Source organism: Muscardinus avellanarius (genome assembly GCF_963383645.1).
Source record: "Muscardinus avellanarius genome assembly, chromosome: 7".
Taxonomy (NCBI): Eukaryota; Metazoa; Chordata; class Mammalia; order Rodentia; family Gliridae; genus Muscardinus; species Muscardinus avellanarius.
Window position 1 is genome coordinate 51,180,364 of NC_137793.1, and position 16,250 is coordinate 51,196,613.

General features: G+C 31.5%; 1 protein-coding gene and 1 pseudogene across 7 annotated transcripts in view; both read right to left on the bottom strand.

Annotated features, from left to right (window-relative positions):
• The window catches only part of PCDH15 (protocadherin related 15), a gene marked incomplete at both ends in the record, with an annotated part of 813,688 nt that overhangs the window by 23,506 nt on the left and 773,932 nt on the right, over positions 1-16,250 (bottom strand). For 5 of the 6 annotated variants that reach the window (XM_080699048.1, XM_080699047.1, XM_080699045.1 and 2 more), the window contains one exon: positions 12,934-13,086. In XM_080699048.1, the coding sequence (XP_080555174.1) occupies positions 12,934-13,086 (153 nt within the window). Of the gene's footprint in view, positions 1-972; positions 1,012-3,320; positions 3,340-12,933; positions 13,087-16,250 lie in introns of all 6 variants that reach the window. The other variant, XM_080699046.1, reaches the window with a different exon arrangement.
• Positions 7,886-8,748, bottom strand: LOC308265546 (protocadherin-15-like; annotated as a pseudogene). Its single transcript has one exon. The product of its transcript is annotated as a protocadherin-15-like (transcript).

The window sequence follows — 16,250 nt, forward strand, 5'->3', positions numbered from 1 at the left end:
TCTTTTAACAATTTTTTTATTGAACATAAATAGTATACATTTAAACTATTTTTGGTGCCCTCTCCCCTCCGCCTCCATTTTCCCTTCCCCCCTCCCACCAATGGTTGTCCAGGTTAACAGGGTCTCACTAAATTCAGAAGGCCTCACTGAGGTCACAACTGAGGCTGGCTGTGTTCCTGTGATCTTTCTGTTTCAGCCTCCCAGGAACTGCGATTACAAGTGTGTGCCACCATGCCTGGCTTTAGATTTGAAGGAGTAAAATATAACCAAGGAATACCTCTACTTAGCAAAAGTGGGATCCTGTTATTAAGTAAAGGAATAAAATGCTTACAAAGGGAGACTATTTTAAAAAAGTAAACTTATCTCAAATTAAAGTAGAGCTTATAAAAACTGAATTTCAGAAAAATAGTTAAAGTTGGTATTACTTCATTTTATTTTAATGTTAAAATTATTTAAATATACTAAAAATTGAAAAATAATATGCACTTTTTATATAACTCTGTAAATCTTTATCACATTAAAGAATAAAAACGTCACAGGCAATGTGTAATTACATATGTCCAAAGGCAGGATTTTGAATCAGGACAGTTTCAAAATCATTTTTTCTTTAAATTTTGCCTAATCTAGGTGTGACCTCAGTGATAAGTCTGATGCATCTATGTAACTCTGACAAGTAACTATTAACCAGATTTATGAATTGCTTCATTCAATTATCACTATTTTAATAAAAGCAAACAATTTGTCTAATTTCTAGGGAATGAAGTGAAAAATGTTGAACTTTAGTCATCAGCAAGCAGTGAGGAAGTGATTTGTTTGCTTGTTTAGATTTAAAATATTTTCTTTCTCTTGTAAAGTTATACCGCAAAGGCAGTCACCTGCCCAGTCTACATGTAAGATGGACATAAAAGTATTAAAGTCACATAAATGCATGTGAGGATTCAATGAGGCTGAAAAGAAAGTGAAAACAGATACCTCTGGCTTAAGAAGAGAAGGCCTCAGCAGTTGTTGTTGCTGCCAAAGGAAATTCAAATAAAAAGATTTTAGAAAACAATCCAAATGGAATAGGTTATGAAGAGGAAAGAACCAAAGGCAACAGCTTAAAACTGGTTACTTTGGGTGATAGCTACCAAAAACATTAAATAATAAGTTATTTAATAAGCACCATATTTATTAACTTTAATAAGGAGGGATTTATAAAGATTATTTTTATACAAAATATTTTGTATATATTATTTTTTATAAAGATTGCTTCATAGTACATTTTTGTATGTTTCTAAAAACACTTTTAGTACCAAAAATTTATTTTAACAAGTTTAACCTTGTTTTAAATTGTACCTCTTTTCTTCTCCTGAATCAATTTATATATATTCAGATTCATTGGGAAGGAGGGTAGAACATGCAGAATGATTTAGCTGTAGTATATTCAAGTTAATATTTAAGAAATGGCCCCCATTTTTCCTCCTCCTTATCAAAATGTGGATGGTTTGCACTAAATTATGTTTTCAGAAGGCCTTTTGTGAATAAAAAATTTTCCTTAAGTAGATTTTGTAGGGACTGATTCCTTTAGATGTTAACCAGATGAGAACAAGATTTTTAGTTCAAATTTGGGGTAGTCAAATCTTTGAGGGAAAATAGTTAAACAACACCTGTCTTAAAAAAAAGCATTGAAAAGGTGGATAAATGAAAGAAGTTCTTTGGGATAATTCTTTTAGTGAACAAACCAAAATGAGCAATAGAAAAAAATAAAGGACAGATTTATGATGCAGCTGTCATTGAGTTAGTTTAGATATGCTATTTATTTAAAGGGGAGAAAAGTTTAAGTTACAGATACTCAGATTCAATCTACTACATATTTTATAATCGTTTCTGGAAATAAGTTATTCATATAGGCATTCAATTTGATTTCTTCAAAATATAAAATTCATGGATTCCAGAATTTAAGAGATTTCAGCTATAGACTTATTTTCTTCTTTTGATAAAAGAAGCTAAATGTCAAAAAATTCAGTTTTTCAGTGACTTCATTGATAGTATTAATTATAGTACAGTTAGCCAAATATTCTTGGTCAGAATGAGAGTATGTGTTCTACAGATTTAAAGTCACAGTAGTACAATAAAAAACCCAGAAATTTTTATAATCTGATTTTTTAAAAAAATCTTTAAGATGTAAAACTCTAATACAGGAATTTGAAGGAGCACCAAAAATAAAACGTTAAGAAATATTTACTCCACTGGTTTATATATCTGTCTTTATAGCAGTACTACACTGTTTCGATTATTGTTGCTTTATAAGGTTTGAAATCAGAAATTGTACATCTTTTAGCTGTGTTCTTTTTTGAGATTGTTTTGGGTGCTTAGAGTTCATATTTCATGTTAGGATAGATTTTTTCTGAAAATAAATAAGTAAATGTATAAAACATAAAATAAAGAAAAAAAAGAATGTTGGAATTGAATAGCAAAAAAATAAATAAATAAAAATTAATGCAATCACTTTAGAAAACAGTATGGAAGATCCTCAGAAGAAGAAAAACAAACTTACCATATGACCCAGCAATACCACCTCTGGGTATCTACCAAAAAAATGAAAACCAAAATACCAAACTAATGCATGAGCAAGCATGTTCATAGATGCACAACTCACCATTGCCAAACTGTGGAACCAACCAAGATGCCCTTCAACAAATGAGTGGATTACAAAAGTCTGGGATGTGTACACAATGGAATTTTCCCAGCCATAAACAAGAACAAAATTATGGCATTTGCAATGAAATGTCACAAAAAATAAGAAATCAGATGTTTTCCCTAATGTGCAAAAACTAGGGAGAAATAGGTAACAGGGGGAACTCTAGATGAAGAAGAGATACTATAGAGGAGCAATTAAAGTGACCTATCTGGGGGGATGGAGGGGGAAGAGGGAAATTCTTTAAAGCAAAGGATGTACTTAAACAAATATATCAAAGTTAATCAGGAAACCAAGCATGGGAAGGAGGGAGGGTGAGGGTAGGGGTTAGGATTTGGGTAAGGGCTGATTGGGTGATGTGTGTATGTATATCTCAAGATTATTTTTTTTATCCTATTAAGAAGTATGACTACAATGCACCAACAAAAATTTATTAAAAAAGAAATCTTATAATTTCAGATTTAGTCTTAAAACCTCAAAGTAAAGAAGCAGTAAACATAAAATAAGATAAATAGTGAAGTGTATTTAAAAGTTTTGGTTGAAATGAAGGAAAATAGTCTAGCTTCAAAAGAGTACACATTAGCCCTTCCTATTATACAAATAATCTCCTAGAAAGCTTGATATAACACCATAAAGCCCTTACCTCTGGTGTATAACCTCTCCTGAAAGGCAGAAATAGAGAAGGCAGTATTAAATAGCTTGGCTTTTAAGATTAAAGTATAGATAAAGGTCATTTAAAATAACTTGAGTAAAATAAAAAGACAATATTTACTAAAAAAGGTCTTTGTAGCATTAATAAGACAGGAAGAACAAAATTTCTCACCTGAACTACTAAAAGCAATTATCACCCCAGACCTTCATTTCACATGAACAGTAAAGTACAGAAAGACTATTTTATCTAAATATTGTATAACAATATACACTGACTTGGTTATAATCATTTGGGATAAAAATATTCTATATTATCTGTCCTATAGAAGTCTCGACATGTATAAAATATTCATTAGGGAAAGAGATACATTTCTTATGTAAAGACTACAATAGACACAAGATGATAAAAATTATTTCTATAACTATATTCTTCCAAATAATTGTCAAGTATTTTTTGTTTATTTCAACTTGATTTTAAAAATAATGAATGCAAAATGTTAACTATCCTTTAAGATTTAATATCAATAAAATTAAAGTGAAAAGAGTTTTTAAGGACATAATAGTCAAATGCCCAATATTATCTAAGTATTAGTAATGTTCATGGAAATGTTGGTGAGATATTTGACTATAGTTGGGAAGAAAAAGTGGGGTTAGCATATGTAGTGTTAATGTTCATCACTACTTTCACATAATTATGAATATTTTCTATTTACTATGAAGAGTTGACCTAAAGTATTAAATTGATACTGTTGGCTAGGTGTGGTGGTACACATAATCTCATTATTTGGGAGACTGAGACAGGAGTATTGCTGGTTCACAGTAAGGCTCAGCTACTTAGAGAGGCCCTCCAAAACTTAGTGAGGCTTTGTTTCAAATTAAAGAACAAAAAATGGGGCTCAGATATAGCTCATAAGTAGAATGCCCCTAGGTTCCATCCCCAGTACTGCAAGAAAAGAAAATTATGCTGTTGACCATGCTGTATGAAATTAACATACAACTTAGTGAAAGTTTATTATGAAGAGGAAAATACATGATTTTCTCAAGTCCAACATAACACTTCTATAGAAAATTTTGTAAAAATTCAAGACTTTCATAAGATAAATCTACCTTTCTGGACCTTATGTAGTTAACACATTGCTCACTGAAACTGTTGGCAATAAAGCTAATAGTGTTCTAGTTAATTCTATCAACAATCAACAAGTTTTTCCAAGAGTTTTACAGTGAATTTTGACAGACTGCCTGTATGTTTCTGCCAATATTTGTGGAAATGTTTGTTCTACTATTCCCTTTAAAAAATCAGATATTTTAAATTTTCATTCAATCTCTATCTTTTAGAAATAAAGTGATTATATTTAAATTTTTTAAATGACAATATAGTCATACACAGTACATAAAATATCCCAGCAAAGCTAGACTGTGTTTCTAGGGTTCTATTGTCTCATTTAATTGTTAATATTTTCATAAATGTAGGAAATAAAATTTATGCTTTCATTATTCACTTATCATATTGTTTGCATTATATTGTTTGTATTAGCACAAAAGAAAAAAATCAACTTAGAAGAGTTATATAAGAGAATTGTTATTTATAATATCAATGTGTTCTCAAAACATGATTGTTAATAGTTATAAAATTAGTCAAATAATATTTGCGATATTAATATAATTTATATTTAATCATATATATTACATGTATTTTAACAATATGGACAAATATACATTTTATGATAATCTTGTCTATATATATTTTTTGGTAAGTACTGGGAATTTAACCCAGGGGTATTCTACCTCTGAGCTCTGAGCTCTCAGTTCTCAGCTCTTTTTTGCTTTTTATTTTGAAACAGTGTCTCGCTAAATTGCTAAGGATCTTCCTAAATTGCTGAGGATAACTGCAAACCTGAGATCGTTCTGTCTCAGCCTCTCAAGTAGTGGGATTACAGGCATGTACCACCATACCCCTCTTTTTGTATTTTAAACAAAGTATCTAATTATTCTTTCTACATTAAGAGGATCTTAATATATGAAGAAAAATAATAGTGTTATTTTTCTAGAGGTTCACTGGTTGTAGAAGTTGGGCATTAAGGAGATAAAGAATATTTATGCTTGTATAAATAAAATAGTACTTAGAGTTCTCATATAGAAGATATTTTATGATGAAGTCAGTAAAGTCAAAATAAAACATGTCAGCAAAAGACTGTATTAGGCTGGGAATGGTGGCACATGCTTGTAATCCCAGCATTTGGTAGGCAGAGACTGAAGGATCATGGTTAGGAGACAGCCTCAGCTACATAGTGAGACCCTGTTTCAACGTAAAAAAGGACTAAAAAATATGGCTGGGGGTGTACAGTGCCCCTGGGTTCCATCCCCAGTATCGCAAAAAAAAAAAGACTATTAAATTAAAAATATATCAGAGCTTCACTTGAAAATTATAAAATACTAATAAAATGTTTAGCTTATATAAATATTTTAAATGTTATAGAAAAGGGCAAGATAAAAATTTATTAATGCTGTAGGTAATTGCATAAAATATTATTTGGATTTCTAAATATATTTAATTGGTAACTAGCTACAAATTTCATTGTCAAGGAATTCTTAGTTTCACATTTGCAGGAAGTTGGTAGAAATAAGCTTTAAAATACACATACTCACATTAGAGGCTAACACAATTGTGAATAATACCTTGTCAGACTCTGCCACATAGCACAAATTCTCATGCATATGACCAGCTGCTAACAAAAACTCCAACTGAGATTCTTCAGTGAGAGAGAGAAAAAAAATCATATTCAAGAACTCCAAGAAAGAAATTACTCTTGATTTGGTGAAAATAATTTGAAGCAGGTGGGCTAATGAAAATAATTAGACTTACAGACTTATAGGTTGTCTTTTATCTGCTTTTGTTAATTTGAAATGCCGGATCAAATTCTTGAAGAAATGTCACATAATAAAGGGCTGAACATAACCTTTGAAACAAAACATTATAGGGCTCTCACTATGTGAATATACTTACAGACTAATAATCAAAATTCACTTTTGTCTGTAAGTTTTTATTACTTCAGAGAAATAAAAGAACCTCTGGTAACACTCTTAGCTTATTTCTAACAGTTCTGCTGTTTTTCAAGAACATTAGTATAAAGCTATTTTGAAAATGTTCCTTTTCTGTGCAGACTTTTATCTTCTAAAACAATCTAACTCCAGAGTTAAAATAATTATAATTGTATTCAAAATATGAACTTCCAGTAAATAAAACAAAGAAATTACTAGGTGGTAACTACTACATGAATATATATATATATATATATATATATATATATACACATATATATGTATACACACACATACACACATATATATGTAACTAAAAAATAATATACTTACATATGTATAATATGTCATTGGGCTAAAATGAGCTCAGTAAAAATATGTTTTATGAAGATATTAAGAAGGTAGTACTTGGCTAATGCTAAGAATTTAACAAATTGAGCTGTAAGATACTAAGACAACTACTATAACTACAGAAATTTCTTTCTATGATATAAATTTTTATCTTCTTTGTCTACAATAAGAAGCAGAGTCCTACATAAACCTGGTGACAATTTGCTAAATATAATCCTTGCTGATTTTTTATTTGAAATTATGGTATCTCACTTATTAAATGATATGAATCAATATTTTATTTGAAAAAATCTTATAAAATTATAATTATGGAGATGATTTAGTGTAATAATGTGAGACAGCAAAGTTAAGTAGCACTTTAAGCTCCTGTGGGAACAATTAAATGTTTTACCAAAGTCAACATTCCAAGGTTTACTTCCATTATAAAGGGAAGAGAAAGCACAATGAGAAGTAGATAGAATAAGATAGAAATTTTAAAAAGTAAAACATTTATATGAGTGATAGTGATGAGGTTAATAGTGTTTTAATTTTTTTTTAAATGTGGAAAAAACAGCATTGCCTTGATTTTGGAGTTAAACAGTGGAATCTTCTTTGATGTTCAAATCTGATGTTCATCTTGGAAATTAAATTCAAAGATTTGCCCAGTTAAAATAATAGAAGCCACATTACAGTGAAGTAGATTGACCCTGAGCTTGTTTTACAGTTTCCTTCACAGCATTGTTCAACTTGTTTTTTCTCAGATGTGACTTCTATATTCGTTCTCTCTGAAGGGCATGGAGTTGGACATTTTGAGATGTTTATGTGTAGATATTTTTTTTCTATATGACTATACATATTAGAAACTGACTTTTCATGTTCTGCTGTTTTTAATATGTTTGAGCATGCTGTTTGCTTCTCTTTGAGTGTCTTTATTACACACTGATTTTGATTTTGGTAGCTGTGCCATAGAAGGTTTAATTTATTTGATAGGTGGCACATTGGTAGTGCATTTAGCAAGTGGTATACAAACACTCTGTGAGTAGGGCCAAGGCTGAAGAAGGTAGTGGACTGGGCAGAGGATGGAGTGGAGGTGGAAGAATAGAAAATGGGGGGAGACGAGGTGGAAGAGAATAAGTAGAGGGAGTAGAGGTAGGAACAGAAAGTGAAGAAGGAGGAAGAGTAGAAGGACTAGGAAGGAGGAGGAAAGGAAAGAGAAAAAGGGGGACAGAATAGGGGACGATCAGGGGGACAAAGAGAAAGAGAAGAGGAAAGGGAAGGAGAGATGTTAGGTAGATGAGAAAGATTTTCCAAAATGTTCCTTTTGGTTTCAATATCTAACATACAAGTGGACATTTGTGTTTTGAAAACTAAAGAATTTAAAGTGTGAGGTCTTGGAGAAGGAAATTTCAAGGAGCAGTCAGCAGGAGAAATGAAGACACTAGTCTCTGATTTGAGTTCCACCATTCTTGAAACAATTGGCAGAGTAGAGAATGAGATGTGAGACCAAGAAGAAGAAAATGAAGTCTGTAGATGGAGTGTTAAGCTGCTCTGGTTCTTTCATCATCAATGTTTGTCCTTGCCTGCCTTATTTCTTCTTTCTTGGCCAAATGAGCACCTTCTTTTGTAAGCAAGAGACTGTTGTGATGTTTCCTGTCTGAACAGTCTCCAATGATTTAATTTTCAGCTTTTGGCCTGTCCCTCTGCCATAACACCAGATCTATGGTTTCAGGTCTATCTGGAACTTTCCACATGAATCTCCTAGGTAAGGTGACTGACTGACTCCACATTCTCTCAGTCTTTTCTCTTGGACACCTCAGAGAATGACAATAAGTGTTACTGGTAAACATGGGCCTGCAAAAATCTTTTCTCAGTGAAATGTCTGAATGTGTTGAGATTTGACCTACATTTCCCTCTGGGGGATTATGTGTACTTAAGTCATCCTTGTCAAATAGAAATATGAATTCTCTTGCAGGCTTTGGTGGGTTGTTCTCAAGTGAACCATCTACACAAGTTGCTTTATGAACTTCAGTGAGACTAAAGGGATAGGACATCCCAACTTGCTGATTGTTCCTGTCTTCTGAGACTGAGTTATTTCTCCTGCTTTGTTGAAAATGGTAAAAAAGGAAAAGACTTGAAAGAAAAGAAGATAATGAAATGTGAGGAAACAAGCTGTGGCATAGCTTTCATGAGAAAGATACTTTTATGGCTCTCTTTACTACTTTGAAATATAAATTGTCAAACAACACTAATCTACTGAAGAAAAACATTATTTTTGAGTTCCTATTCTGTTATTTATATTATTATTATTATTAACAAATATTATTATTATTAACAAATAATAACAAATGGATAACTGTTTCCAAATAAAAAAATAAAATAGGTCTGGGAGTGTAGCCTGGAGGTAGAGAGTTTCCAGGAACCCCAGCACCACAAAAAAATAAATAAAAATAAAAAATAAAACTTATGTGTAAAAGATCCTTCATTGTATCTGAACCAGTATCTTTCTATCGTCTCCCATACCAGTAGTTCTATCCTAGAGCTAAAAATACTTTGTGCTCTGAGACAAAATTAGCAAGAAAATACAGAAGGGATATTTGATTTTCCAGACTAAGAGAATCACAGTTCCCCCAAATAAAAATGAGGGTTTTAATTTAGTTCAAAAGTTGCAATTGAGAAATTGACTTGATGCTATAATTCTGAATACAGATTACTTCCATCTACTTAAATCTATGCTTAACCAGTTTTTGTTTTGTTTTGTTTTGTTTTCTTGTTTTTTGGGGTTTTTATGTGTTTTTTTTTTTGTTTGTTTTTGTTTTTTTGGTTTTTTTTTTTTGGTGGTACTGGGGATGGAACCCTTCTACCTCCAGGCTACACTCCCAGATCTACTTGGAAACAGGGTCTCTTAAGCTAGCCAGACTGGCTTCAAACCTGTGAGATCCTTCTGTCTCTGCTTCCCAAGGATGGGGATGATAAGTGTGCACCACCACACCCAGCTTAATCAGTTTTTAAAGCATTAGAAATAACACCAATCAGCAGAGGGGCTGCTGATATTTTCTTCAAATGTAATCTGGGTCAAATTTAAATCAAGACGCCCTGTAATGAAAATACTTTGTTAAAATAATATTGCTTTGATATTATGTAAAGATTTACTCATTTGTGAATGCTATATCATAGGTAGCTATGAGATATAAGCAAAGACAAAAAGTGAAAGAGCTCATATTCACCATTTTTTCTGAAAGCATTAGGATCCTTCCTTTAGGAAGACGCAGGGATAGGAGGTTTTAAATAGACTTTCATTAGATTTTGCTCGCAAACTCAAACAGAATAATATATTTGATTTTTAATTGTTTAATATTAACCCATCCACCAGGAATTAAAATAAAAGAAAAATATTTTAAATAAAAACTAAACAATTACGCTGACATAGCTTTACTTAAAAAAAAAATAAGCCCATGGTAAAAGACGGTCACTGTATTTACAGTAACACAGCATTTAATCTATTCTATTAAATCTATTTTCTAATATCTTTGTATTAGAATGTTATTTTTACTTATGCCTATGTATTCACAGGTAAGATAGAGAAAACATGTGACAGAAAAAAAATGTTTTGACTATAGTTAATTTGAAATGATTAGAAAATACTAATAGGAAGTTGATGTAAAAACTTAATCTGTGTATTCAAGAAAGAATGCATGTTCTAAAATATTTTTATTTGTTCATAAGATGATATTTAATGTCTTAGATAAAATCATATAGCAATTATTTGGATAACTGATGACATAAAATTATATCTAGCTATCTATTCACCTCTATGAAATATGAATAATTAAATCTTGAAGTGGAAATTTTAAATGAAACTACAAATTGTTTATATATCTTAACTCTGAAAAATTGCTTACTTCTCATCTGATTTATAAAGAAGACATATTTTGGGGGGATAAAAATATAAGTATTGTAATGAATAATAATTATAAGAAGCTATCAAGTACTTTGTGAAGATTATTTATTTATTTATTTATTTATTTATTTATTTATTTATTTATTGGTGGTACTGGGGTTCCTGGAAACCCTTCTACCTCCCGGCTACACTGCCAGAACTATTTTATATTTTTATTTGGAAACAGGGTCATTTAAAAATGACCTTTGAATTTTAAAAACTAACTCCTAATCATTCATTTGGTGTCAGTTCATTTAATGGTAAGTTATGATTAAAATCCCTTCAAAAAGTTTCTGGATAGATAAGTTAAACATTTCCTAAAGATAAGTAAATGTGTAGAATAAAATATAACAATATATAATTACAAAACTTTTCACTAAGTCTATTATAAATCTTCAGGTAAAAATTTTTCTTATATTAGTTTCTACTTACAAATTACCACCATGAAATTACATTGATTTCATATGATGTTACAGTATACCTGCTTTTTGTTAAAATGAATATAGGAATATATGTCATACACTGATCACTTAACTTTACATATATTGCTTTTTTTTACTTTTTAAACACTGTTGCTGGAGAAAGGTGATAAACATAACAATAAAAAAATCAAATCTATTTGCTCAATTCTTACTTTCACCAATAATTCAAAAAGAGACAGTCATTTTCGACTTATGAAAAAAGTTAAAAATATATATTTATAGTATGAATCCTGCATTATATTATTAAAGAAATAGAATGTCAGGTGTTTAGTTGTTTTGAAAAAAATTTAGTGTTAAAAATAACATAAAATCAATTTCAGATTATTGAAACTAAACAGAATCTTGTATAATATTAATAACCTTATATAATATATTAACATGGCAAATAATATTTATATATATTTAAATTATTTTCCCATTAAAAGATCAATTTTATTATCTTTGAGACTTGCTTTACTCCTACTAGTAATTGCTGGGAATACATATGGATGTGTTTCAATCTCTCTACTTGACCAAATTTCAGTTAATAAAAAATTTCCTGAATTTAATTTGGTTGCATTCAAACTTATATAAATATTATTGAGTGTATTACATGTCATGTCCCTGAATAGTTACTCTTGAAATTTAAAAATAGAGGCAAATTAAACACCACCAAAGGAATCATTATGCAGGTTGAATAATTTGACTAAAACAGTCTGAAAGTCTCTGCTCATTAAGTTAACAGTCCCTTTAAAAAGTAGAATTAATTAATTTATTTATTTGTTTATTTATTGCTATACTGGGGATGGAACCCAGGGGCATGATACCTCCAGGCAACATCCCCAGCCCTATTTTGTATTCTTTATTTTGAAACAGGGTCTCACTGAGATGGAAAGGACCTCAATAAGTAGCTGAGGCTATTCTCCAAACGTGATCCTCTTGTCTCAGCCTCAGGAATGCTGGGATTACAGGCCTACACCACCACACCCATCATAAAAGGTAGAATTTAAAAATGCTTGGATACTCCTAATAGTGTAGGAGAAATATTAAGCAATCACAGCAATCTAAGAGAAATATAGCAAAAAGGATATTTTGTAAGTAGCTGAGCACTGATTAGATGGTTTTTTTCTTTTCATGTATCATATTCAAATATTTTAAAAAGTCTGATTTAGCTGGGCATGGTGGGACACACTAGTAATTCCAGTAGTTGGAAGGCTGAGACAGGAGGATCTGGGTTTGCAGATAGCCTCAGCTACTTAGTGAGGCCCTTTGCAACTCAGTGAGACCCTGTTTCAAAATAAAGAATTAAAAAATAAGGCTGGGGGTGTAACTTGGAGGTAGAATGACCCTGGGTTGCATCACCAGTACCCCCCTCCCCCCAAAAAAAAAGCTTGATTGTCTGATTTAAACCAGAGAATTTGGTTTTAGTTACCAAATCAGGCTCAGTTTTTATCCAAAATTAGAAATTACTATTTTGTGACGTGCTTTATTTCTATCTCCTCTGTCTTAATAGTTTGGGAAGTGGGAGGATGGTTGTATACATGACCATGATCTTTGGAATTACGTACAATATCCTAATTATAAATCTATAATTTTTTTTCTATAGTGAATACTGTTTTTTATCTAGCTTATTTTTTTTTAATATATGCTTTTGGCTATTGTTTTCACTTAACTTTTCTTAGGTTTTCATCTTAAACATATTTTTGCTTAAAGAATTAAATCAACTGGCTGATAGGCCAAATGAGACATTTTTACATCAGGTTGGAATGATACTCACTGCACACCATCCATGGACACCCACCCATCAACTTCTCATAGTGTCTGAAATGTCTACTTACATCGTGCTGTCTCCCAGTTCTTCGTAGAGATGTGTGCCAGGGGGCGGCGGGGGCGGTGGAGGTGCAGGCACAGGAGCTGGAGCCGGAGCTGCTGGTTTTGCCGCAGGCATTGCAGATTGAATTCGTGCTGTCTTGGTGCACTCAGCTTGGCGTCTTGGGTAAAGTAAGGCGGTCTTGTAAAACTCATTTTAGAAATCTTATGCTTATTAATAGGATATCTTTTAATAATGAGGCCCAGTTATCTGAAGAACCCACTTAAAAATATTTCACACAATTCTTTGAACTCATGAAGGATACCACAGAAGCATGGTCACATTGTATCCTGTACCTAGAACCTCACTGTTCTTTAAATTCTTTACTATTTGAGAAAGGGTGGATTTTATAGAAGTATTTGAAAATTAAATAAGACAATACTGTTAATGTTGCAGTTAGAAGAAATAAGTTTTCATATTCTATTATTGCATAGTAGAGCAACTCTGAATAACTTTTTCCTTTCTTTTCTTTCTTTTAAAAAAAAAAATTTTGGTACTAGTAATTGAATCCAGAGGCATTATACTTCCAAGCTACACACCCAGCCATTTAAAAATAAATGGAAACAGTCTCACTAAGTTGCTAGGAACTCACTAAATTGCTGAGGCTGGCCTCTGACCTGTGATCCTCCTCTTTCAGCCCTCCCAAGTACTGGTATTCAAGGTGTGTGCCACCACACCTGTATTGGATATGTTTCAAAAAATCTAAAAAATTGTATTTTAATATTGAATCATTGAATTGTTTTAATTTAATTAATATTTAATTAACCCTGATTTATATTAAAATATTTGTAATATATCAATGTTTTCATAAATATTAAAATAATATTATTTCATAATATTTTCATATATGTTGGGCATACTCACTGAATGGAACATACACAATTTAGACATGTATCAAAACAGCAAATGATACCCAGTAAGTGTGTATAATTTTTAAGTGTCAATTCCAAATGACGTATGGCTTTATGTATGTATCTCTTTGAATCTCACTATAATGTATATTACAATGTGCCAATAAAGCCGGGCGTGGTGGCGCACGCTTGTAATCCCCGCGCTTGGAAGGCTGAGACAGGAGGATCGCATGGGTTCGAAGCCAGCCTCAGCTGCTTAGTGAGGCTCTCAGCAACTTAGTGAGACCCTGTTTCCAAATAAAAATATAAAAAAGGTCTGGGAGTATAGGCCAGGGGTAGAAAGCCTCTGGGTTCCACCCCCAGTACCACCAAAAAAAAAAATTAATTTTTTAAAATGTGCCAATAAAAGCGTAAAATTAAAAAAATTAAAAATTAAATTTAAAAAGGTGATGGATGATAATTAGTAGCTTAATGGATCTTTTTCCTAAAATGAGGCCTATAAAAGGTAATTTTTCTTTTATTATTTGCCTATTTTGCAAAGTTATTTTATTTTTTATCTTATTTATTTGTGGTTTTTTTGCAGTACTGGGGATGGAACCCTAGGGCATTCTATCTCTGAGCTACATCCCGACCCCTATTTTTTTTATTCTTGATTTTATTTATTTATTTATTTATTTATTTATTTATTTATTTATTTATTTATTCTTTTAAAGAAAGGCAGACTGCCACGTGCAGTGCCTCATTTGGATGTGTTTGGGGAAGGTCGTCCTCTTCCACAGAGCATGCAGTTTCGGGAGGGACACACATGGAGCGGTAAGGGAGGAAGGGGACACCCGCTTAGCCAGCCAGATCAGCCGAATCAACCCTGGCGATCAATGGGGTGACAGATGTTGCAGCCAGATCGCCCTCACATCCTTTATTCTTTATTTTGAAACAGGGTCTCACTGAGTTGCAAAGGGCCTAAGTAGCTGAGGCTGGCTGCAAACCACGATCCTCCTGTCTCAGCCTCCCAAATGCTGGAATTACAAGTGTGCGCCACCACACCCGGCTAAGTTATTTTATTTAATAACATTAAAATAGTTTTGATATTACTTGACAGAGACTATGTAGGTGTGCATAGAGAAAAGAAAGATTTGGTTAGCTTTTATATCCTTTTTATTTCTATCATATTCTATGATTATCATAGGAATACCTATGATTCTCATCTTAGAGTTGTGCTCTTGTTAATAGCTATCATGGAAACTGATTGATAGAAATTATCAAAGATCTCAAAGGGTAGAAATACTTAGAACATACTGTCTATTTCACATTCACTCCCATTGCATCCAGTTGCCTAAAATCAGACCAATTCCTTATAGATATGTCACTAGATATAGCAAACCCAAAGTATGCAACTATTACAAATGCCACACAAATAAGACCTGTTTCTGGACAGGATGATTATATGACCTATGGTTTCTTTTTTCCTATTACATAAAATCATGTGGAAAAAATATTCATAATTATACTTACACTTTAAACCTGTTTGGGAAAGCAATGAGTAAGAAAAAAGAGAAAGCTGTATTAAAGATATTGCACTCATAATATTTTAACACATGACATTCTAAATCATGTATAATTTACTGGTTAAACTCATAATGAGAGAGAGTTAATGACATAGTAGGGAACCTAAGGATTACAATTCAAAAAGTGAAAATTAGGAGTACTTCATCATTATTATTAGTCATAAAATTTGCTAAAGATTCATTACAAGAAAATAAATGAAGTAAATGGAATAAAAACAGATTAAAACACAGTAATGTGAATGTCAGTTCTACTAGACAAATAGAAAACTAAAGATAATTTGATCTTTATAATTGTCTTGTTGATATACTTATTTTAAAGAATACTAAAGGAATGAAGTGAATCTTGTGTCAAGCCCTTGTTATATTCTTGGCGTCAATTTGAAGATGAAGCTAAAATAGGAAGGTGCCACATGGTAAATTTCATTGTGTCTTTTTTTAACTTTTCTATAGATAGCAAATTTCAAAGACACATCCTATATAAAAAATAGCCATGGATATCTATTTTATTTATAGGCAGAATATAAAGGTGAAAATGTTAGATCTTTAAATATTAAATTTTTCTTGATATTTGAGCATAGTAAAACTAATTTTGTATAATTCTTTTACTCTACAAAAGTAATAATTAAAAATTGCCTAAATATTAAGCGACTACATTTGTTTGTTAGATTTCAGATTACTGACCTTAATATGTAGGGTGTTTCCATTTTGTTCATTTCGTTGTATGTCAAACAATTTTTCTCACTGACTTTATTGACTTTATTATATATTTAACTATATATATTGAATATATATTGAAAAATATATATTATATATGTATTATATATATATATAAATATATATATATATATATTGAAAAGCAGTTGAATGGA